This window comes from Talpa europaea (assembly GCF_964194135.1).
Source record: "Talpa europaea genome assembly, chromosome: 3".
NCBI lineage: Eukaryota > Metazoa > Chordata > Mammalia > Eulipotyphla > Talpidae > Talpa > Talpa europaea.
Genome location: NC_140069.1, coordinates 26,036,704 through 26,057,368, shown reverse-complemented (window position 1 = coordinate 26,057,368; position 20,665 = coordinate 26,036,704). Strand labels below are relative to the sequence as shown.

Genomic DNA, 20,665 nt, shown 5'->3' with positions numbered 1-20,665 from the left:
AACTTTTCACTACCACCCCAACCCTGAGCTCTTTATGAGCAACACCGCATTTGTCAGGCCAGCCCAGTGCAACTGGCCCCCTTGTCAGAAAAAGCATTTTGAGCTTGAATTACCCCTGCTCTATGTTCTTTAATATAGAAAAAAAAAGCCCTGCACATATCCTATGAAAGCTTTGAATTTTGCTAATTTTTTTAAAAATTTGAATTAAGCCTCCAAGCCAAAAGGGACTTATGATGGTCACTTTTGTACTCATTTTGATTTTTATCTTTTATTTTTTTAAAGATTTATTTATTTATGTATACAAGAACTGGGGTACAGGCCAGAGGTGCGGGGTGGGGTGGGGTGAGAGGATTCACCAGAGACAGAGTGGGGAACAGAACAGGCAGACTGACTGAAATACACTGCTGAGGGGAGCAGCGGGCGAGACAGGAGAGGTCTGCTGCGCCATGTGGGTTGCTCCCTGGCCGGTTGGGGATCGAACTCATGCTGCAGAGGCTGCGGATTGCTAAGGGAGATGCTTAACCCCTTGTGGCACCAAGGAGGCCCTTTATCTAACTTTTAAAACTTTTTTTTGTTGAAGTAACATTGCATTATGATAGTATATAAATTTCAGGTGTGCATTAAAAATGAACTAGTGTATCCACTACTTGGAAGTCCAATCCTGTCCTCCACCAAACAGTTGACCCAATTTACCCACTCCCCGCCCTCTTCCCTTCTGGTAATGTTTTATCTAATTAAAAAATTTTTTTTTTCACTTTGCCATTTTCTTATCTAGTTTTTATCTTATGTGAAAGATATTTTGAAGAGTGTTTGAAAAAAGGTGGAATCATTATTAATTCCAGAATCTTTCACCTTCCAAAACATCTTATCAGGAGTCATCAGGAGTGAGGGATCCAGAGCTCCAGGGACATTTGGTGACTCCTTGCCCAGGAGATACTGTGGCTAACACATATTGAAACTTTACTATTAGCTTGGCACTTTCCTAAGAACTTTAAATGTAAAGTCTCATTGGGTTCTTGTAATCTCGCTTTTATCAATGAGGAAATGAAACCCAGAGTTTTGGGGCAATTGATACACATTTATGGAAAAGGTAACAGACTGAGAGAGGTTATTTAACTTTAGTTCATACAGCGAGTAAATGGTAGAAATGGTGTTAGGATACCCCAAGTCCATGTCTTTTACCCTAGGCTCATTGCTGCTTCACAAACTCTGAATCAGGCAATTAGCCAAGACCAGAGTGGGGGGAAAAGCAGGTTGGTCACAGGCTGGCAGAGGAACTCACCAGCAGAGAGAGCTGGGGTGCTTTGTGACACAGAACCACGTGTAGTTGCTTGGTATGTGCTTGGGTGGTGTGCATATTACGCAGTGTTGACGCCGGCCCAGAATCCCTGATGAAGATGATACGGGGACCCACCAGGTGAGACCACTTACCATCCTGGATATAAGATGTGGGGGTAGCCTTACCTCTCATAGGGAACCCAGAAGTCAGTCAAAAGACTCTCAGAGGCCCCCGCTAGAAAGGAAGAACCCATGGGCAATGATTTGGGGCATTGTTTACTGTTACCCCAGTGCTGAAGTAGTACCTGCACGCTAAATAGCAAAAAGTGCTGGGTGAATAAGTGAACAATCAAATGAATGATGGTGCTGAATTCTCTCTTGACCTTCGCCGTGAAAGAGGGATGCTGAAGGCTCTTAGGGGTAAAGTAGCAGGACTGATGCCAGATGGGACTGTGAATGGGGATTCTTAAACAGATTAGAGATTTTATCAGATCGGTTTCAGCTCATTCCAAAGCGTTAAGTTCCTAGTGGCGGAGTAGCACATCCTTCTGGAAAGGCCTGTTTGAATCTACCTTTTCCAGGCTCCCAACCACTGTACAGGGAGGGTGGAGCACGGTCTGATGATTTCCTATGGCCCCCCGATTTCCTCCTCCACAGTCACAGTGCAGCTGCAATTCAAGAGAAAAGTGTAAGGTGACTGGAAGTGGCCAAAATATAAAGCTGGGCAGTTAATGTTCATGAAGAGGTCAGATTTTTTCCCTTGAGGAAAAAGAGGGTTGGGATCCAGAGGCGGTCTAGAAGGAAGTTCCACAGAATACAACAGTTGTCTCTGCTGGTGATTTTTTTTTTTTTTAAACTGTCCTCTTTATACCTTTCTGTATTGTTGGGATTTAGAAGAATGTTACAATAGGAAAAAAACAAAGATCCCTTGATTTTGTAGGAAAAATAAAATGGGAAGCTTGAAAATGTGTTCAGATAGGGAGGAGCAGCCACTAAGAGGGGTGGGGAGGAGTGGACAGGCAGGGATCACCAAGACGACCAGGCCAGGGCTCAAGAAAGTGCCCCTGTTCTGAATGGCCACAAACCTAGTGATAGGTTGAGCAAAAGGTTGAGTGTTTCCCCCCAAGATTCATATGTTGAAGCCCTAATCCCTGGTACCTCAGGTATAAAGTCAAAATGGGTCTTTAGGGTGGGCCCTAATCCAATAACTGCTGTCCTTGTAAAAAAAAAAAGGGGGGGAGGGTTATATTTGGAAATACAGGAAGAAGGCCAGGTGAACATGAAGATTGAAAATGGCCGAGGAAGAAGGCTTGGAAGCAATTTTTCCTACACAAGCCTCAGAAGCCAGCCTTCACACCACCATGATTTTGGACTGCTAGTCTCCAGAACTGAGATAATAAATTTCTGTTTAGATGCCCCTGGGTTTGTGGTTCTTTGCCATGGCAGCCCTAGCAAAGTAATACACGTACTTTAGCAGAAACTATGGCCTTAACTGAACTCCTTAACTAGACATTAAATATGACTAAAACCCTTTTCTTTTAATGACTGCACAGTGCTGTGCCCTGCCAGGGTTCTCCACAGGACCGCTGCACCCATCCCCGGCTACCAGGGTCACCAGCTGAAGGCTCACAATTGTGGCTAATGGCTGCACTCTTCACTGGGAATTAATGCACTACAGTACTGAGAATTGCCCTCTGCTGTGGAGCTTGCCTCCTTGAAGTGTCAAGCTACAGGCATATAGCCTGTAGCCAGTGACTGGGGGATACAAAATCTGTCTCACTTCTTAATATGGTTCAACCAAGTTCCAGAACTCCCTGGAGAAACAGCTAAGGAAGCCTCCACTAGTGTTGGAAGAGCATGGTGGGTCAGCTTCTCCCTCTGCCCACTCTTGCCTCCCAAGCGCATTGCCCATCAACCTTCTGCATACCCAGCTGTCTGTCCTGGAAATCCCATCTAAGACAATCACACAAGTTTACAAAGTCTTCTCTTCATATCTCAGCCAACAGATTCTAGCTGTTCAATTTGAGGCAAATTCCTTAACCTGAATCTCCATTTTTTTTTTTTTTTTTAAAGAAACGGGTACAGGCCAGACGCGCGGGAGGGCGAGAAGATTCACCAGAGCCAGAGCGGGGAACAGAACAGGCAGATTGACCGAAACACACTGCTGAGGGGAGCAGCGGGTGAGACAGGAGAGGTCTGCTGCACCATGTGGGATTCTTGCCCCACGTTGAAGAGGCTGCGGAGGCCCACAGTGCTGCGCTCAACCACCTGAGCCACCAGGGGAGGCCCTGAATCTCTATTTTCTTGTGTAAAACAAGGACATTAGATGAGAAAATCTCTAGGACACGCAATGGTTGCTTATTTGTCTTATTTCGGTGAGACTGTTAAGCTGTTGGTCTTTGACTAAATGGCGTAAGGCCAGGCTTTCATCCAATGTGTGTCTTGTTTTTGCTTTGCTCAATTGCTACTTGAGAGTGGAGCTGTTTAGAGTTAAGGTTTATATGTGGTCCTGCATTACTTCTATTTTTCAGTTGTTTTGAAACCACCTTGTTTCAAGGTGACTGGATCATTAGGGACCAATCTTAATATAACATGAACGATGATTGCTAATGTAATTCTGCCTTCTATAAATACTAGTAAAAGCAGTTGTAACCAGTTGAATAAAACAGCTCAGAAATCTACAAACTGGCCGGGCGTGGTGGCGCGCGCCTGTAGTCCCAGCTACTCGGGAGGCAGAGGCAGGAGGATCGCTTGAGTCCAGGAGTTCTGGGCTGCAGTGCGCTATGCCGATCGGGTGTCCGCACTAAGTTCGGCATCAATATGGTGACCTCCCGGGAGCGGGGGACCACCAGGTTGCCTAAGGAGGGGTGAACCGGCCCAGGTCGGAAACGGAGCAGGTCAAAACTCCCGTGCTGATCAGTAGTGGGATCGCGCCTGTGAATAGCCACTGCACTCCAGCCTGGGCAACATAGCGAGACCCTGACTCGAAAAAAAAAAAAAAAAAAAAAAAAAAAGAAATCTACAAACTGCACACTCAAGTATCTACCAGCTGTAAGAGTTCACCAAGTGTTAGGAGCTACACGCCTCCACAATTGGCATTACAACATTCCAATGTTAGGTAACTACACTATTTCACAACTCACAGGCTACAACCACTTCCATACAACTTGGGTCTTTTTCAAGATGGACTGCTATCGTACAGGATTAAGAATTTCAAGTGTAAAACTATACTTGCTTTAAATTGGTCACTAATATTGTAACGCAACCTGGCAAAGCTGGAGTGCAGAGACCTGAACCCTGCCTTTCCTGCCAGCCCACTATGCACCTTCAGTGTGCTGACTTAGGGAAGCAGGTGTTAGAGCCAAACTGTACACAGAAAAGGCAGGGAGTGGCATCTTACTACTTGAAAAGGTAAGTGCTGTTGTCCATGTAAGCCTCTCACATACTGAGCTCTACTCTAAAGCCCTTTCCTGACCTTTCCATCAGCCCAAAGCACTCTCAACTTGGTTCCTAACTGGGCAACACGTCACAGCTACACACATTAAAAAACATTTTCTGGGCCTCCCTGGTGGCGCAGGGGTTGGGCGCTGGGCTGCGAGGCTGTCTGCAGCCTCTGCAGCGCGGATTCAATCTCCAGCCAGGCCGCAGGTGGGGGTCTCACATGGCCCCACAGACCTCTCCTGCTGTGCCCGCTGCGCTGCTCCCCTCAGCAGTGTATTTCGTCCATCTGCCTGTTCTGTTTCCAGCTCTGGCTCTGGTGAATCCTCTCACCCTCCTGCACTTTTGACTGTACCCAGTGCTTATACAAACAAATCTTTTTAAAAAAAAAAAAAAGTTTCCTTCCCTCCTCCAAGAAAGCTGTTTACGTTTTTGTGTCATTAGAAAAGGAGGAAACCGCAGTTTTGAAAATGTTCTTGCTTACTTTATTTCTATGGTTAATTTAACGGTGAATTTTTAAGGTAGTTCTAAGTAAAGACAAGAATCAAAGTTAAGGGGCATTATTGAGTAGTAAAACATCAAGAGCCTTAAGACTGGTTTATAGCAATGACAGCTGAATATGTGCGAATAAGTATTTCTTAAGTTACAACTTAAAAGCTTTAGGAACAATTTTGGATAACTGCAGAAGTTAAAATTCTATTCTTGTTTATCACTAAGGTAAAGATCAAGTCAAATGGAGAAATATATATACCTTTTGAATTAGATACAAGAGTACCTGTAAAATCTCCCGTAAGTTTAGTTCCATGATACAGATGGACAGTTGAACTGTCTCTAATCTAAGACTTACTTTGACATGTGTGCTTATTTATGTGGCATATATTGAGGAACAATGGACTGGATACATCTATTCTTGTTTTCCTCCTGACTGAAAAAGAATTTCCAGGACAAAATCTCAAGGATGGAGAGAGAGAGTAGCAGAGATTTATAATCTACTGCAACATTACTGTGCTGTGTATTGGGCATTGTTGCAAGCGCCTTACCACTGGTTACATCCTTATAAACTGTGGAGTTGCTAATTTTACCACCACTTTCCATTTGGAAAAACTGAAGCACCGAACGGTTAGTTGACTAGCCTAGTTCATACAGGAGTTAAGCTGCAGATGGGATCGAAGTCTACCCTATTCTGTCATCTTCCCCATTTTCTTTAAAATGCTCCTTTGGGAAAAATAACAGAATCTTATAGCAAGTTACCCAGTTAACTAAAGTGTTCAACAACCAAAATGATATTAATGTTCACTTTATTTCAGCAGATTGGCTAGCAACTGTAATCTAACCACCACAAGGACCGATATTTTTCAATATTCCTTAAAAGAATCAGAAAAACCGCAAAGTCATAGCCCTCAATATGCTAAATGTTAAGGAAAAAAGAGACCCACCTAGACAGTTACTGTACTGTGCACTTTACATTGTTGAATTAGAGCAGAGTAAATCTTGAACAGTGTGGTTCTTTTAACCCATCTTTTTGCACTGAGTGATACCAGTGCCCAAAGTCTACTTGCAATGTTACCTTCTCTATATCTATTTAGTCTAAGTTGAAAATTAAGAGGCTGGTGAATTAATGTGATTAGAAAATGTGGTCATAGAAGCATCTTAGTGCTCACATATATGTTGAACTTTATCAAAACCATTGTTTCATGTTATTCTTAGCTTTTTATCAGATTCGTTACTCTAAAAAAGTAAGATTCAGAAAGAATGCTTGCAAATTAATATACAAAAGCGGATACTAAAATTTCAACTGTCATGACAGAAGCCATCAAAGTAAAACATAAGGAGGAATAAAAACATTTTATCTGTGCATTCAGAATCACACACAAGTCACCTTTACAGTTCAATTAAATCTAAAGAAATCATTTGGGTTTTATATTTTCAGTTAAATTTTGAACTGAGATTACAATATTGTTTAAAAAAATTACATTAATCCAGTATTTTTTAGCATACCAAATTTAAATACATAAGTTCAAACTTCAGATTTATGGCAAACAGTCTTTAAATACAATACAGACATTTATTAAAATTACCATATCATTCACAAGTGGTATTTGCAACTCTGAACTGTTACACATTTAACAGTTCTCCTATGGATATGGCAAAATCGATATGCCACGAAGCTCAAAGTTATATAGTCAAGCCAAGGACTCAAAGTTGTACCATCTTTTAAAAGGTTTGGCATTTCTGGACCACAAAGCACAACATTTAAAGTCAGGAATAATTCTTCCTCCTTATTACGGTTAAAAAAAGTTGCATGGTAGCTTGGAATTTTGCATAAAACCCCTTATTATACCTTGAGAAAGTCCAAGAGTAATTACATGACAATGGATTGGGGTCTTAAATTTTTTTATATAACCCATGAAATTCAAATGGGCATTCATCAAATCAAAAAATATTAAGCACCTACTGGTTTAAAGAGATTAAAATTTAATATTAGAGACTCATGATCAATTTTCCACCTTGAAATCAAGGTGTAAAAACCAGCTATTAAGTGCATTCCAAACTTCTCCTATGTAGCACAGGTAGAATTTTCTGTCCGTTGGCACCAAAGTGAAGTCACATTTCCTCTTGGGAGACAGAAATTCCACATCTGAACATAGAGTAAGTTAGGAAAAAAATGACCCCTGTTGTTTATTACTATTGTGATTCTGAGATCTAGAATTACTAACAAACTAGCAGTGAACAATGCAAATTCCTGGCAATAACTGTTTAGTGATGCTAAACTCCCTTCCCCTAATCACCATAAAATTTTAGTATGATAAGAACTAAAATTACTAAGCTGAACAAATGAGAAATAAACTAAGTGTGTAGCTAAAACAAACCCCTAAAGTTTGAAATCATTGCAACTGAAAAACTGAAAATAGGTGTGCTTCATCTCAACCCCTCACAACTATGAATTTAAATAATATTCCGTGCAAAAGAGCATCAGGTTTCTGGATATAGATGTAGCCCTTCTTTAAGTTTTAGTGCGCTGCAGAGTTTTCTGCAATTTTATTTCCTTTCCCCAAGTTTATTCAAAGTATTTAATAGAATCTTCCATTTCAGCCAAAAGATTTGATTCAAACATTTACTAAGGTACTCTATGCATTCTACCTATACAGAAACACCTATTATTACAATTGGTTTATGCAGGATTAACATTTTTGGTGTTAAAATTGTTAAACATCATGCTTACTGCACATCAACTCTCCATTAATGAATCTGAACTTCACAATGATTTACCAAACACTTAACTTAAATTACTAATTAAATAACTGAAAAAGGTACTAAGCCAAACTAACTTAAATGGGCTATAAAGGAAAACCTTCAAAAGTCCATATACACATCTATCTCAAAACTACCTTTGCTAGCTAGCCCCTTTCCCAAAGTTTTAGCCTGAAAAAACAGTAAAATCTACACAAAATTTTATTGCAATCATACAGGGTTACATCAGGTCAAATACAACAAATACTATGATGCAATTTTACATTTATTAAACTACAGTTCAAAGCACAAATTTACACATTCTAAATACACTAAACATATCTAATGAAGTCACACTGGTCTTCCACTGACATTTGATATATCTGGGTGAAAGACATTAACTTTACAAGACTTTTAACACGAATCCTTAGTATAAAAACTGTGTACTTGTATGTAAACGGTTTAAATGGGGAACCCAATTAATGGGCTTCCATCTCCACTAAGTCATCCATTTTGTTGCATATTTTATTTTAAACGCTTTAAGGGGTAGGACAGACTGTTAATTTTAAATCTGGATACATTATATATCTCCCAATTTCCCCAGTGAATTATGATGAAGCTGATTTTGTCTGGTCCCAAATAGCTATTACTAATAGTTTTTGTTTCCAAGAGAATTAACAGAGTAAGATTGTTTGAATTTTATCCACACTGGAATGTAGACCAGACAAGCTTAACCTTCAACTTCAGATCTAAAGAAGCGTTAATGCCTGTTTAAGCTTCAGTGGAAAAGCTGTCTTCTTGGCTCAGCTGAATGCAAGAAGGCACAAAGAAGAAGTTCTTCATCATTGTGTCGGAAGTAATTCCAGCATCTTGCATTTCATACCTACATAAGAAAAAATAAATGTAATTCTAATTTTAAGCACACAACCAAACAAATGGATAATGAAATCGGACTATAAAATAATGAGTCTTACAATAATCCTTTTAAAAAAACCATTTTTTAAATCACATAAAAGTCATACATTCATCACAGAATTAAAATTATCCATCATTTTATACCACCTCAAATATCCCAACTGATTGGAAATAAAAATAACATCTTACCAATCACTGAATGACATCATGTAATAAATAGCTGGCCTCTGAAAATCATTAAAAGCAGATGGTTCATGGAAAGAATCTGCTCCCATGTTATCAAAGATAAGCCAGTCTCCCACATTCAGCTCAGGAAGAAGACAGCTTTCCACAATTTGATCAAGCTCATCACAGGATGGACCCCAAAGGCTGCTTGTAAACAGACGCTCATCTTCCTTGTATTTCTGTAGGGGAAGTAAAAGTTTGTTTTAAAATTAAGCTTTTTTCATGCAGATAATGAATTTGCTATATCTTTCAACATCTCAAATCCAGTGTACCCAGGGAAGACAGAGGCCTAGATCCAGGGGTAATGGTGTTCCTCAACTCCACCTAAGGCAGTGGGCTAAAAAGACTCAGAGCAATGCCAATGCTTTAAAAAAAAAAAAAAAAAAAAAAAAAAAAAAAGGCAATTTTCCCATATCCTAAGACCTTTCTCCTGAAGTCAGAATGCATGGTAAAAATAACAGCTCAGCATATAAAATGTCAAATAAGCAATTTTGATGTTACTTGTAATACAACTTGCCTTGTGAACCTCTGGAATGGTATTTAAGTCCTCAGACAGTTTACTTGCAAAAGAACCATAAACACCATCATTCATATAATACATGAAGGCTGGTTCATCACTTCCGGTTTTTCCTACTGAATGAAATAAGAAAGTGAATATGCATTTATAGTAAACTTCTAGTTATTACTCAAGGCATATCAAATAGATTGAATATTTATAGAAATTACTTGTAGGGCTTCCCTGGTGGTGCAAGGGGTTAAGTCTCAGCACCATGAAGCTATCAGCAGCCACTGCAGCAGGAGTTCATCCCTGGCCAGGGAGCTGACCCACACGGCTCCACTCAGCAGTGTATTTCATATATCTGCCTGTTCTGCTCTGCCCACTCTGTCTCTGGTGAATCTTCTCACATTCCCTGTGCTCCCCCAACCCTATACCTATGGCCTACATCCCAGCTCTTGTACACATAAATAAATCTTTTTTAAAAAAGACTTGTAGTTCTCAAATTTCCAAAATACTTAAAATTATTTAACTTAAAAACACATTAATAAACACTAACAGCCTAGAAAACTGCACTCATACTTCACAAAGGAAGATGATCAATGAACACATTCAAGTGTTCTTAGTCACCAGGTAAATGCAAATTAAAATTACAATGAGCTACCATCACCACACCTACTGAAAGGATAAAATCAATTTGCACATACATATTTGCTATTGGGTGGGCAAAATGTTAACAATACTTTTAAGTATTTGAAAAACATCTACTTTATGTATGATCTATTAATTCAGAAATTCCTAACCATACTCAAAAGAAATGACAAATGTCCACAGGACTTACATGTTTGTAGCAGTTTTATTCATAATAGCCCAAACTGCAATATTCATCAGCAAGAGAATGGGTAAGTGGTATATCCACAGAGTGACACGTTAATTAGCAGTACACATAAAACAAAATGCTTCAGCCAAAATATTAAAGTCTTTAAAAATACATATTCCATTTATATAAACTTCAAGGGCAGTCTAAACTAATCCATGGTGGAAACAGGCCTCCCTAGTGGTCTAGGGGTTAAATCTCAGTGCTATCACCTCCAAGGTGCACCAAGACAGTCTTGAGTTCAATCCCTGGATGAGAAGCTAACCCACAGGGCGCAGCAGACCTCTCCTGTTTCACCCGCTGCTCCCCTTAGCAGTGTTATTTGCAGTAAATCTGCCTGTTCTCCCCACTCTGTCTCTGGTGAATCCTCTTACCCCCACACCTCCGGCCTGCTCCCCAGTTCTTTGATGCATAATTCCTAAGATGCGAAAATCATTTATTTTGATAAGAGATGTACATGCCTTCATTAGACTTGTCAAATTATACATGTCAAACAACAAACCCTCATTAGATACAGAAATTTATAGTTTGTGTGTGTGCATGTGTTAACATCCACAAACACATGTCCCAGTACTGTTCAGTGAGTAAGTCTAGAAGATATGACACTTTAGCACTGGCTTCTTGGTTTTTTAAAATATAACTCTTCATTAAAATGAACTAGACCTCCTTGGATAGCAGCACCAAGACAGGAAAAGGGTCATATATGTCTGACAATTCCTGATGTACCAGAAAGAAGTGCTTGAGAAATAATGGAGGTGTGTCAAAGGACCCACATTTGCAACAGTAATGGATAGATCATACCATTAAATATGCAGGAGTCTAAATATAATAGGAGGAAAATATGTATTTATAAATTGTATAATAAATGTGATCATCTATATTTTAGATTGAATAGAGTAAGAAATTCATCACTAGATGTTAGCTGAGATGAAAGTTTAGATCTATCTCATAATGAAGAAACCTACCTAATATCTACCTAAGTGATAAAAATTTTAGAATAGACCGATCATAATGAGCCTCCTAATACAAATGACAAAGTGTATCACTTCATGCCAAAAACGCATAACCTGTATATAATCATGAAAAAGCAGCAGATAAACCCACACAAGGATAGGTGACAAAACCTCTACTTTTAAAATGTTATGGTAGGGCCTCCCTGGTGGCGCAAGGGGTTAAGTACTGCACTATGAAGCAATCCGCAGCCTCTGCAGCACAAGTTGGATCCGCGGCCAGCCAGAAAGAAACCCACATGGCGCAGCAGACCTCTCCTGTCTCGCCCGCTGCTCCCTTCAGGAGTGTATTTCAATCAGTCTGCCTGTTCTCTTCCCCACTCTGTCTCTGGTGGATCCTCTCACCCCCTGCATCTCTGGTCTGTACCCCAGCTCTTGTACGCATAAATAAATAAATCTTTAAAAAAAATTAAAAAAATAAAATGTTATGGTAAAAAACAAAAACAATACACAAGCAATGCTCGGGAACCTTCCAGATGAGCTATGTGACAATAAATTGTAATGTACCAATACTGGACTGGATTCTAAGAAAAACAAAAGGTTCTTATAGGGTATTATTGGGAAAATTGAAAACTATCTCGAGATGACAGCACTGTATCAATGCTATCTGACTTTTAAAAAGTTGCTATGCAACATGGATGGAGCTAGAAGGAATTATGCTCAGTGAAATAAGTCAGAAGGAAAAAGAAAAATATGGGATGGTTTCACTTATAGGACGAATCTAGGGGAACCAAGTAAGACATCAGTGTAAAAAAAAATAGTAACAATACAAAACAAAAACAGACAATTATAAATCAGACATCCTGCAGGGAGGAGGAGGGGCAAGGATTAGAGGAAGGGAGGGAGAGCACAGGGGACTGTGGTGATGGTGCACAGGTACTCTGGTGAAGGAAATTCTATGGGGAATTCACCTGAGGGGGAGGGGAGGAAGCAATTTATTTTCACGTAGTCTGAAAAATGTTCATGTATATGTACACTGTTAAGTGACTGGGGCAAGAAGAAAATGGTGCTAAGAGACAGTTGGATTCAGGAACTCTTATGGAGGACTGTGACCAATCCATTTTGAAAAGCTCCCTACTAGCTGCTGTGTCCAACTCCACACACAACTTTATAATTCATAAAATGTCCTATGCTGTACTAACAGTTGAGTAGCACCTGATAAAATTCACCTTCAGACTAAATGGAGTTTATCTACTAATAGAAACAAAACCATTAATTGTGTAACTTACCTCCAGAGGAAAATTTATCATTTTCAACAACTTTCTTTGCAATGATATTAACTGCAAGTGTAAATGCAGAAGACACATAATAGCTTCCAGGTTCTGAAATTATCTTAATGCCAGATCCTTCAGGAAAGTAGATATCCAACAAAGGGCTGATAACATGATTAACCTATGGATTTAGAATCCCACATTGTGGTTTCAGTGTTAGATAAAATAATTCACCATCTTGAAGAGACTAGTTACAATTCTAGACCATAAAATTTATCTTCAAGCAATTTATCAAGGCTTCCAAGTCATCAAAGTTTATTTTGTAACTATCAGAATGTCATTAATTTATACTTGTTGATAACAATGAAGAAGCAAAATTTCAAATAAGTTTCCAGTTATTACAGAATAAAGGAAGGAGGGTAGAGGAAGAAGATGAGGAGTGATATGCATGTGGGAAAAAACATCTTAAGCTGTCTGCTTTATGAAAATTCACTTGTGCCATTAAGTAAAATAGAAATACAACTGATTTAGAATCTTTTCTGGTAATAATGTTACAGATTTCAAAAATTTTTATTAAACTTAAGAATGAGAGATTATTCCAATAATGTCCACCCAATGGGCAAAATTTACCTCTTCCAATTGAAATTCAGTTCCTGTGAAGCCTCCACCAATGTCTAACATATTCATTGTGAAGCCAAATTCTCCCTAGAGATGGGGGGGAAAATACTTTAAATGAGTTTCCAAATTGTAATTAACAGATAATAGGGACAGTTCGAAAATCTCCTCCCCCTAGGGAGGTAAATGATACCCTAATGTGACCTCTACTTTTTTGTTTTTTACTAACAGATTATTCCAATGTTACATATATTTATCTTTCTGATGTTGTCTATACTCTTAAATCATTTGCAAGTAAATTATTATCTCATCCTTTCACCCACTTAAAAAATGAGACTGCACAGAACTCCGAATGCCTGTATTATAAAAAATAAGGTGTATGTCATGAGTATGAAGAAAGTACTTCTGAGGTAGAAAAACACCAAATCTTAGTCTTTACATGCTGGCTTAAAATATCAAAGTAGTTTAAGGAAAAAACTTACAGCCATGTCAAACACACATCGAGCATCAGATAGCGCATGTACATATACTTGAGATTCCTTGCAAGCACTTGAAACATGAAATCTGAAAGAAGAGTAATAAATTTAAAGCAGCGGTGTTTTAGAGAACCATCCTATAATTACTTTCCTTCGTGGTTTACAATGACATACCAAATATTCACAGTAACCTTACCAAATATTCAAAATACTAGAAGCTGGTAACATACATCTGAGGATGTATGACTATTTCCTTAAATCACATAGTGTGGTAAACCACTGTTATCACAAAAAACAAGTAATCCCTCCTCCCCCAAATTAGAAGTACCATGCTTCTCATTATCCAGGTCAGAATATCACCCTTTCAGAAAAGGAAATGTTTGGATAATACTATAACTTTATCAACAATTTTTAACAAATTGTAAGTCATGATTCATGTCTACCAGATAGGGGCCTATTTTCATGTATGTATATAGTATATATCAAGCACCAGCAAAGTAACAGAATCTTAAATTTGAACCTACAATTTTGTCTGACAAAGAAATATAAAACGTTGTCTACGGCAAAATAAACATTATTTTCAGCTGAATACTGAAACTTGTTTGGAATTACTTTAGTGATACTCAACAATTCAGCGCAGAATAAATTAAATTGAAATAAATCTGTACTAAGGTTATGGCAGTGGTTACACAAAAGTCTAACACCTCAAAAGCCCATTTTTTTTGTATGTTAACTTTAGTGGAAATATGACAAAATTGTCACTAAGGTAGGATTAAATTTAACAGTAGTGATTCTTTATTCATGCTTAATGAACAATTTAAGAAGCAGGATCTGGTACTGTAGTGAGACCAGCAACAAAATGGACTGAAACTCAGAAAATTTGGAGCTTTGCTAACAGAAGCTCCAAATTTGATCCAGATCATAGTTCTGGAACCATAGTCAAATTATCAAATTTCTTTGGGATCTCAGTTTCCTCACATAAGAGAGTAAAACGAAGTTTGCAGGTTTAGTAAAGTGCTTCTGAAAAGGATTAAAAAGGAAGAAAAAGTCTTAGGATGGGGGGAAAAAATGAAGTGACACCTGTTAATTCAGAATCTGAATGCCATTTTGGTACAATTAGATTATAGTAAATCCCTTTCATTCAATTTTAAAGGCAGTGATTTAGACTTAAGCCCCTAAACTTGATTTACTATTTTCTTTATTGGGGAAGGGAGGATTACAGGTAAGAAAACAGTATGAAGAATAGAGGGTATAATTTTTCCTAAACTTGGAAAAATGTGTTAAAAAACTGACAATTGAATCCACAAAATGTTATGCAAATAAAGACTTAAATCAATGATCAGAAAAAAAGGGAAGGATATTGAAGCAAAACGGGTAATTATATGGTAAAGAAGAGAATTTTCAGTGGTGAACTTTATGGAGTGTATATATACACACATGTCAATTTTAAATGATGCACACCTAAAAATTTATATAGTATAACGCAACATTACAAGAAAATATAATCATTATTGCCACAAAAAAATGAAGCTTAAAACAAATACTCACTTAACCCCAATAATTTGGACATCAAGTTCCTTAGCACATTCCAAGAGATGCCTACAGTTCTTCAGAGTAGTGCCAAACTTCATGTTACCATCTTCACCGCCAATATTATCTTCTGTTGCAATATGTAGTAAGACCCTAAGAGAAGGGGGAGATGATTGGGGCAGAGTTGGTTTACATCATCATCAGCACATGTGAAGCCTGGAGATTGTAGGAAGTATGTTGATTATGTTGCCAGGGCTCCCAAATCCAGCGACGGATGAATCAAGTGAACCTAATAGGAAACAATCCTGTACAGAGAAAAAACTAGCAATTAGGGCCTAAAGCATGATGCTCACAAGGATGGTATTTTGGAAAATGCAGGAAGAGTCGGTTGGGCTCTGGAATGAAAGACATTACTTTCAAATGAAGTCCATCAGTCAATAAAAACACCCAGAAAGACTAAATTGAACAGCAATGCCATCATTGTCCTTCATTAAAAAGTACAGGGCTTAAAATATTTCAAATTTTGTATCTTAACAGCAGTCTTTTTAGACTACAGATTCAAATCTGTTGGGTATTTTCTTCCAAAGCATGATAACCAAGACACCATGAGTGTCAGGAGATTTTAAAATTATAAACCACTAAAAACTACACATAAACAATTGCTGTTTATAAAACCATTTTCCCAAACAAACCTTGATGATTAACATGAGTAAAGGGGGCAAGTCCAATAAATGCAAAATTATTTTATCTAAAGATAAAATTCAGATAGAATACTCCCTCCCTGGTGGCGCAAGGAGATAAGTCTCAACACTATGAAGCTATTGGCAGCCACTACAGCCGCGTGAGTTCGATCCTCAGTCTGGGAGCTAATCCACCTGGGGCAGTAGACCTCACATGTATCATCCACTACTCCCTTCAGCAGTGTATTTCAAATCAATCAACCCACCTGTCCTGCCTCCTACTCTAGTCTCTGATGAATCCTCTCCCCATCCCACCCCTGCACTTCTGGCCTACACCCCAGCTATTGTATGCATAAATAAAATAAATCTTAAAAAGAAAAAAAAGAATTCAGCTCTATCAAGAATGTACCATCCAATTTACAATCTAACACAGCAGCACCTTTCCAAATCAGAGTTTGTTTTCAGAAGATCATATAACAGAAAGATATTTTAGAGATTAGTCACTACAATTTTCCCTAAAAGATCTTTATCCAAATAAAGGGTTTTTGCAGAGTAATCTTTCTCAGAATACCACTAAAATCACCAAGAAAATGACATACAAGGAAAATATGGATATGATACACTTTTTCAGGAATACATAACATACACAATAACTGAAAGTGAGCTAATCTACTTTCAACATATTCTGAAGTTCTTGATATACCAGTTTTTGACAATTCTGCCCTCAATTTTTTGCCTTTAATTAAAAAAAAATTACCTTGGGATACATGCAAGTTTTAAGTAAAAAAAATAAAATAAAATAAACTTCTTTTCAAGGGTAAGTAAAGATCTTAATAAAGAATTCCCTCAAATCTATAAACAAAGGTCTTAAGACACTGTCACTAAGATCAAACATTCAAAATCTATAGCCAAGAGGCGATTAAATCCTTAGCTAAGCAGGAGAAAAGGTCAGCCAAATAGGACAATTAGGTTGGAAGGTTAATATAATTATGAAAATGCAGCTGTGGTCCTAATTTGATTATCCTAACCAAGTTTTCTTTCTTCAACTAAAGGTTGACAAATTTGTATCCCAAACTACTCTTATCTCACCCTAACTCCACAATAAGAGTACCACCAGTAAAATACTATTAACAGTTTCCACATATAGAAGTATGAAATAAATTATAATAATTACAATACACATCACTGCTCTATACAAATGTTTCCTCTTCCCAAGCTAAAGACAAATCCAAATCCTGAGCAACTAAGAGAAAGACAAACCCAAATCCTTGGCAATGAAAATGTTTCCATGTAGTTTTACACTTACTTGGCATTTGGGTGATTACGTGCAATTTTCTTCAATTCGATTTCATTGTCACATGTCATGATATTTACTCCAACTTTTGCTGCATACTTTATCTGAGACACTTGCTTGCAAGGACTTATGTAAATGATGTTTTCTGGAGATACACCCAATTCTTGCACTAAAGCCATCTCAGTCTGTAAAAACAATTTACAAGGCAAATCGCAATTGTGTTTTATTTTTTACTGAATGACTGCTTTATGTTTTATTCTTTAAATTCAAATTATGAGATTAAATTAGGATTACATGATGTCATGGTTCATACTCTAGCAATGCTTGTTACTATACTACTGTGTTAAAAACTTTTAAAAGGATAGAATTCCCACGACAGAAATCTCGTAGTTTAGATTACTATTTTTCTGTCATCAGAAGTAACTTGGTCTATTTAGTTAGCTTTAACCTAAGAAGAGGAACAAAATGATTAAAAGACAAAGCTTTTCAAAAATCTCATCTCACTGAAACTTTCACTGGTATACTTAGTAAAGTGTGTAATTTCCAGGTTTAGTCTGCTAATTTAAACATGTTTAAAAACCAACCCAAAAGCGAAACCTCCCTACAATTTTTCTCCTATGACTGTGGGTAACCAAAAGTTAAAGGTGAATTTTGAAATGCTGCCAGTTAGTGACAAAATTCTGAAAAATACTTACTTTATTGGAACAAGCAAATCCAGTTCCAAGAGCTGCCAAAATCTCAAGTACAGCTGGAGTGGAGTTGCACTTTACCATGTAGAAAGGCTTTATCTGAGCCACTACATTCTGCCACTGACTGTGTTTCTTCACAATCTTCCCAAGATCTCCCACAAAAAATGCTTTTTTCCCTGTCTATTGTGGTTATGAAAAAAAGGAAAACACAACAAACTATTAAAATTATAGTATAACAAGTAGGAAAAAAATTCCCCTTTCCTTCACAAACAAGCCAAAATACATATACATTACATTTACAGCTTGTTAAAAATAAAGGCTGGATCAGACAAAAGGACAGTCAAAATATATGTGTTACTTTTTAAAGTTGATTTTTCACTCTACTACACCAGCATATAAAATATTACCTACTTTGATTTTTAAAAATTACATCATTTACATTATTTTAGAATTTTCTTATTGTTACTTTTGGGGAATTGATGGGAAGTAGATCTACTATTGCCTTCCATGCTTTCTGCCACTGTTTAAAACAGTCCAGGATCTAATTTCCTAACACAGCGGTAGAATCAGGAATATTACACAAAGCACGCCTATATATTATTTATATTATATATATCCATTATGAATTACAACTAGAGACAAGGTGGTAAAGCAAGGAAGCAGCTACACTGGGAATCCATTTATAAGGAAACAAAGTGGTCTGTGTGCAGAGATGGCAAAATTGAAAAAAAGAGGTAAATCAAAAGTCAGATAAACACAAGTAAGGATTCTTCAGACTCAAAAGATATCTGGCTTTAATTACAGATTTGGGAGAGACCTATAATGATAAAATTGTGGCTACTCCAGGAGGACAGAGATGTCTATGCATCAACCAGAGTGCAAATCAGATGGTGGATACAAATTTTATTCAGAATACATTACATTCAAATATTATCTGAAAATCCATCTAGATGTTACTGTCTTCTACTCTTTAATCCACATTCCTGGAACACACACTGACCAGCAAATAACATGACTGGAAATTATGGGTTATGTGTGGCAGATACAAGACAGCTGTACTGAAGCTATCCCATCCTTGCAAGACAAGCCACTCCTAATGTTCTGGATACACACAAAACCCCCCAAGATACTCAGTTGTAACCACCCATGAGCCATATAATTATATGAGACTGCTAGAGATAATAGGGTTGAGTAGTAATCCTTACTAAATGTTACTAAATATGGGATAATTAGATTGTGGGACAAGAATGGATGAAATAAGGATTTCAAAGATCATTTGTGAGTTAGGAAGAGTACAGGAAAAGTGATTAAGAGGTCACCATAGGTTTCCAAAATAGCTTGGCTGTAGAGTGGATTGAGCAGTATGGTGAAGCGATTTTTTTTTCCCCAAGAATTCTGATAGCAGAGGAAGAGAAAATTTTTGCTGGGATGTGGGGAGACTTGAAAATGTGTGCAAAGGTCAGGAAAAGGAGAAAGAAAGTATTTTGGTATTGTGTTAGCATACATCAGTAACTTGAAAACAATTCTTCCACAAGCTTGGGGGATATAGAAAATTGGTTTCAATAAAGAAACAAAGTCTGTCAAGGTAATAAGCAAAAATAATTCTATCAGTAAGCACGAAATGTAGATATGAGATCTTAAGTAGCAGTAAATATTATTTTATAATAGTTAACATGGGGTAGGACATTCAGCATAAATTACCAAATTCTCAACATAAATGATCTACTGAAGTTGAGGAAAATGAGTAAGAAATGTTGATTAGGAGGGTCACTGACAATGCATCAAGAAAACTGTACAAAGAGCCAGTCCTAAAACACAGAAAAAGGCTGTTAGAAAACACTTTTAAAAAGTTTGATTTGGGCTAAAAAGAAAACCTCATCACAACTCAGGGGAATGGGAGGTGTTTGTAAAGACAACCCAGAAAACTAGTTTCTGACAAAATACTCTCATCACATTAATATACTGGAAACAAAGAACTGAATTTCAGAATTCATAAGTTTATAAATAGCCTGAATATGTGAAATGAAACACTTACCAGGGTATGTTCATAAACATAGTTATCAATAACATTTCCAAGGTTTGTTCCTTCATCCAACAGGCCAACGGAGTAGTTTGCATCATCAATAAATCCTTTCATCTCAGCCGTATTCCACAAAGCCGAAAGTCATAAACCAGGAAAAACAAGAGACGGGCTGCCAAGCCTTATGTCTGGGTCCTTAGAATATGCAACAAACTGTCAAAATAGAAATTATGTCAAAGTCTGTATTATTGTACTAGTTATATTTAATGAGTTCTTAAACATGGTAAATGCCTGATTTAGACAGGAATCTGTACGATCACTTAACATTTTCAGAAACGCTGGATGATTAATATCCTTCAGTGCCATTTTAAGTGAAATGTGTTTTTTTTTTTTAAAAAAAGATTTATTTATGATTACAAGAACTGGGGTACAGGCCAGAGGTGTGGGAGGAGAAGATTCACCAGAGACAGCGGGGAACAGAACAGGCAGACGGACCGAAGTACACTGCTGAGGGGAGCAGCGGGTGAGACAGGTCTCTGCGCCATGTGGGTAGCTCCAGGGCAGGGGATCAAGGCTTCAGACAGCTTCACAGCGCTGCACTCAACCCCTTGTGCCACCAGGGAGGCCCCTAAGTGAATGTGTTTTTATGCATTTAAAAAAACAAGTTCAATGACATAAAT

At 37.7% G+C, this 20,665-nt stretch overlaps 1 protein-coding gene across 2 annotated transcripts; it reads right to left on the bottom strand.

Annotated features, from left to right (window-relative positions):
* Window positions 1–8,718: 8,718 nt before the first annotated feature.
* Window positions 8,719–20,102, bottom strand: AZIN1 (antizyme inhibitor 1; the record flags this gene model as incomplete). Of its 2 annotated transcripts, none has more annotated exons than XM_084230441.1 (10): window positions 8,719–8,830; window positions 9,052–9,266; window positions 9,605–9,720; window positions 12,700–12,862; window positions 13,312–13,386; window positions 13,779–13,860; window positions 15,321–15,455; window positions 17,289–17,461; window positions 17,972–18,145; window positions 20,001–20,102. In XM_084230441.1, 10 exons carry the CDS (start codon window positions 20,100–20,102, stop codon window positions 8,719–8,721), a joined length of 1,347 nt encoding a protein of 448 aa, XP_084086567.1. The 2 variants fall into 2 exon arrangements, with proteins under 2 accessions (XP_084086567.1, XP_084086568.1); XM_084230442.1 differs by having other exon boundaries at window positions 9,605–9,717.
* Window positions 20,103–20,665: the final 563 nt, after the last annotated feature.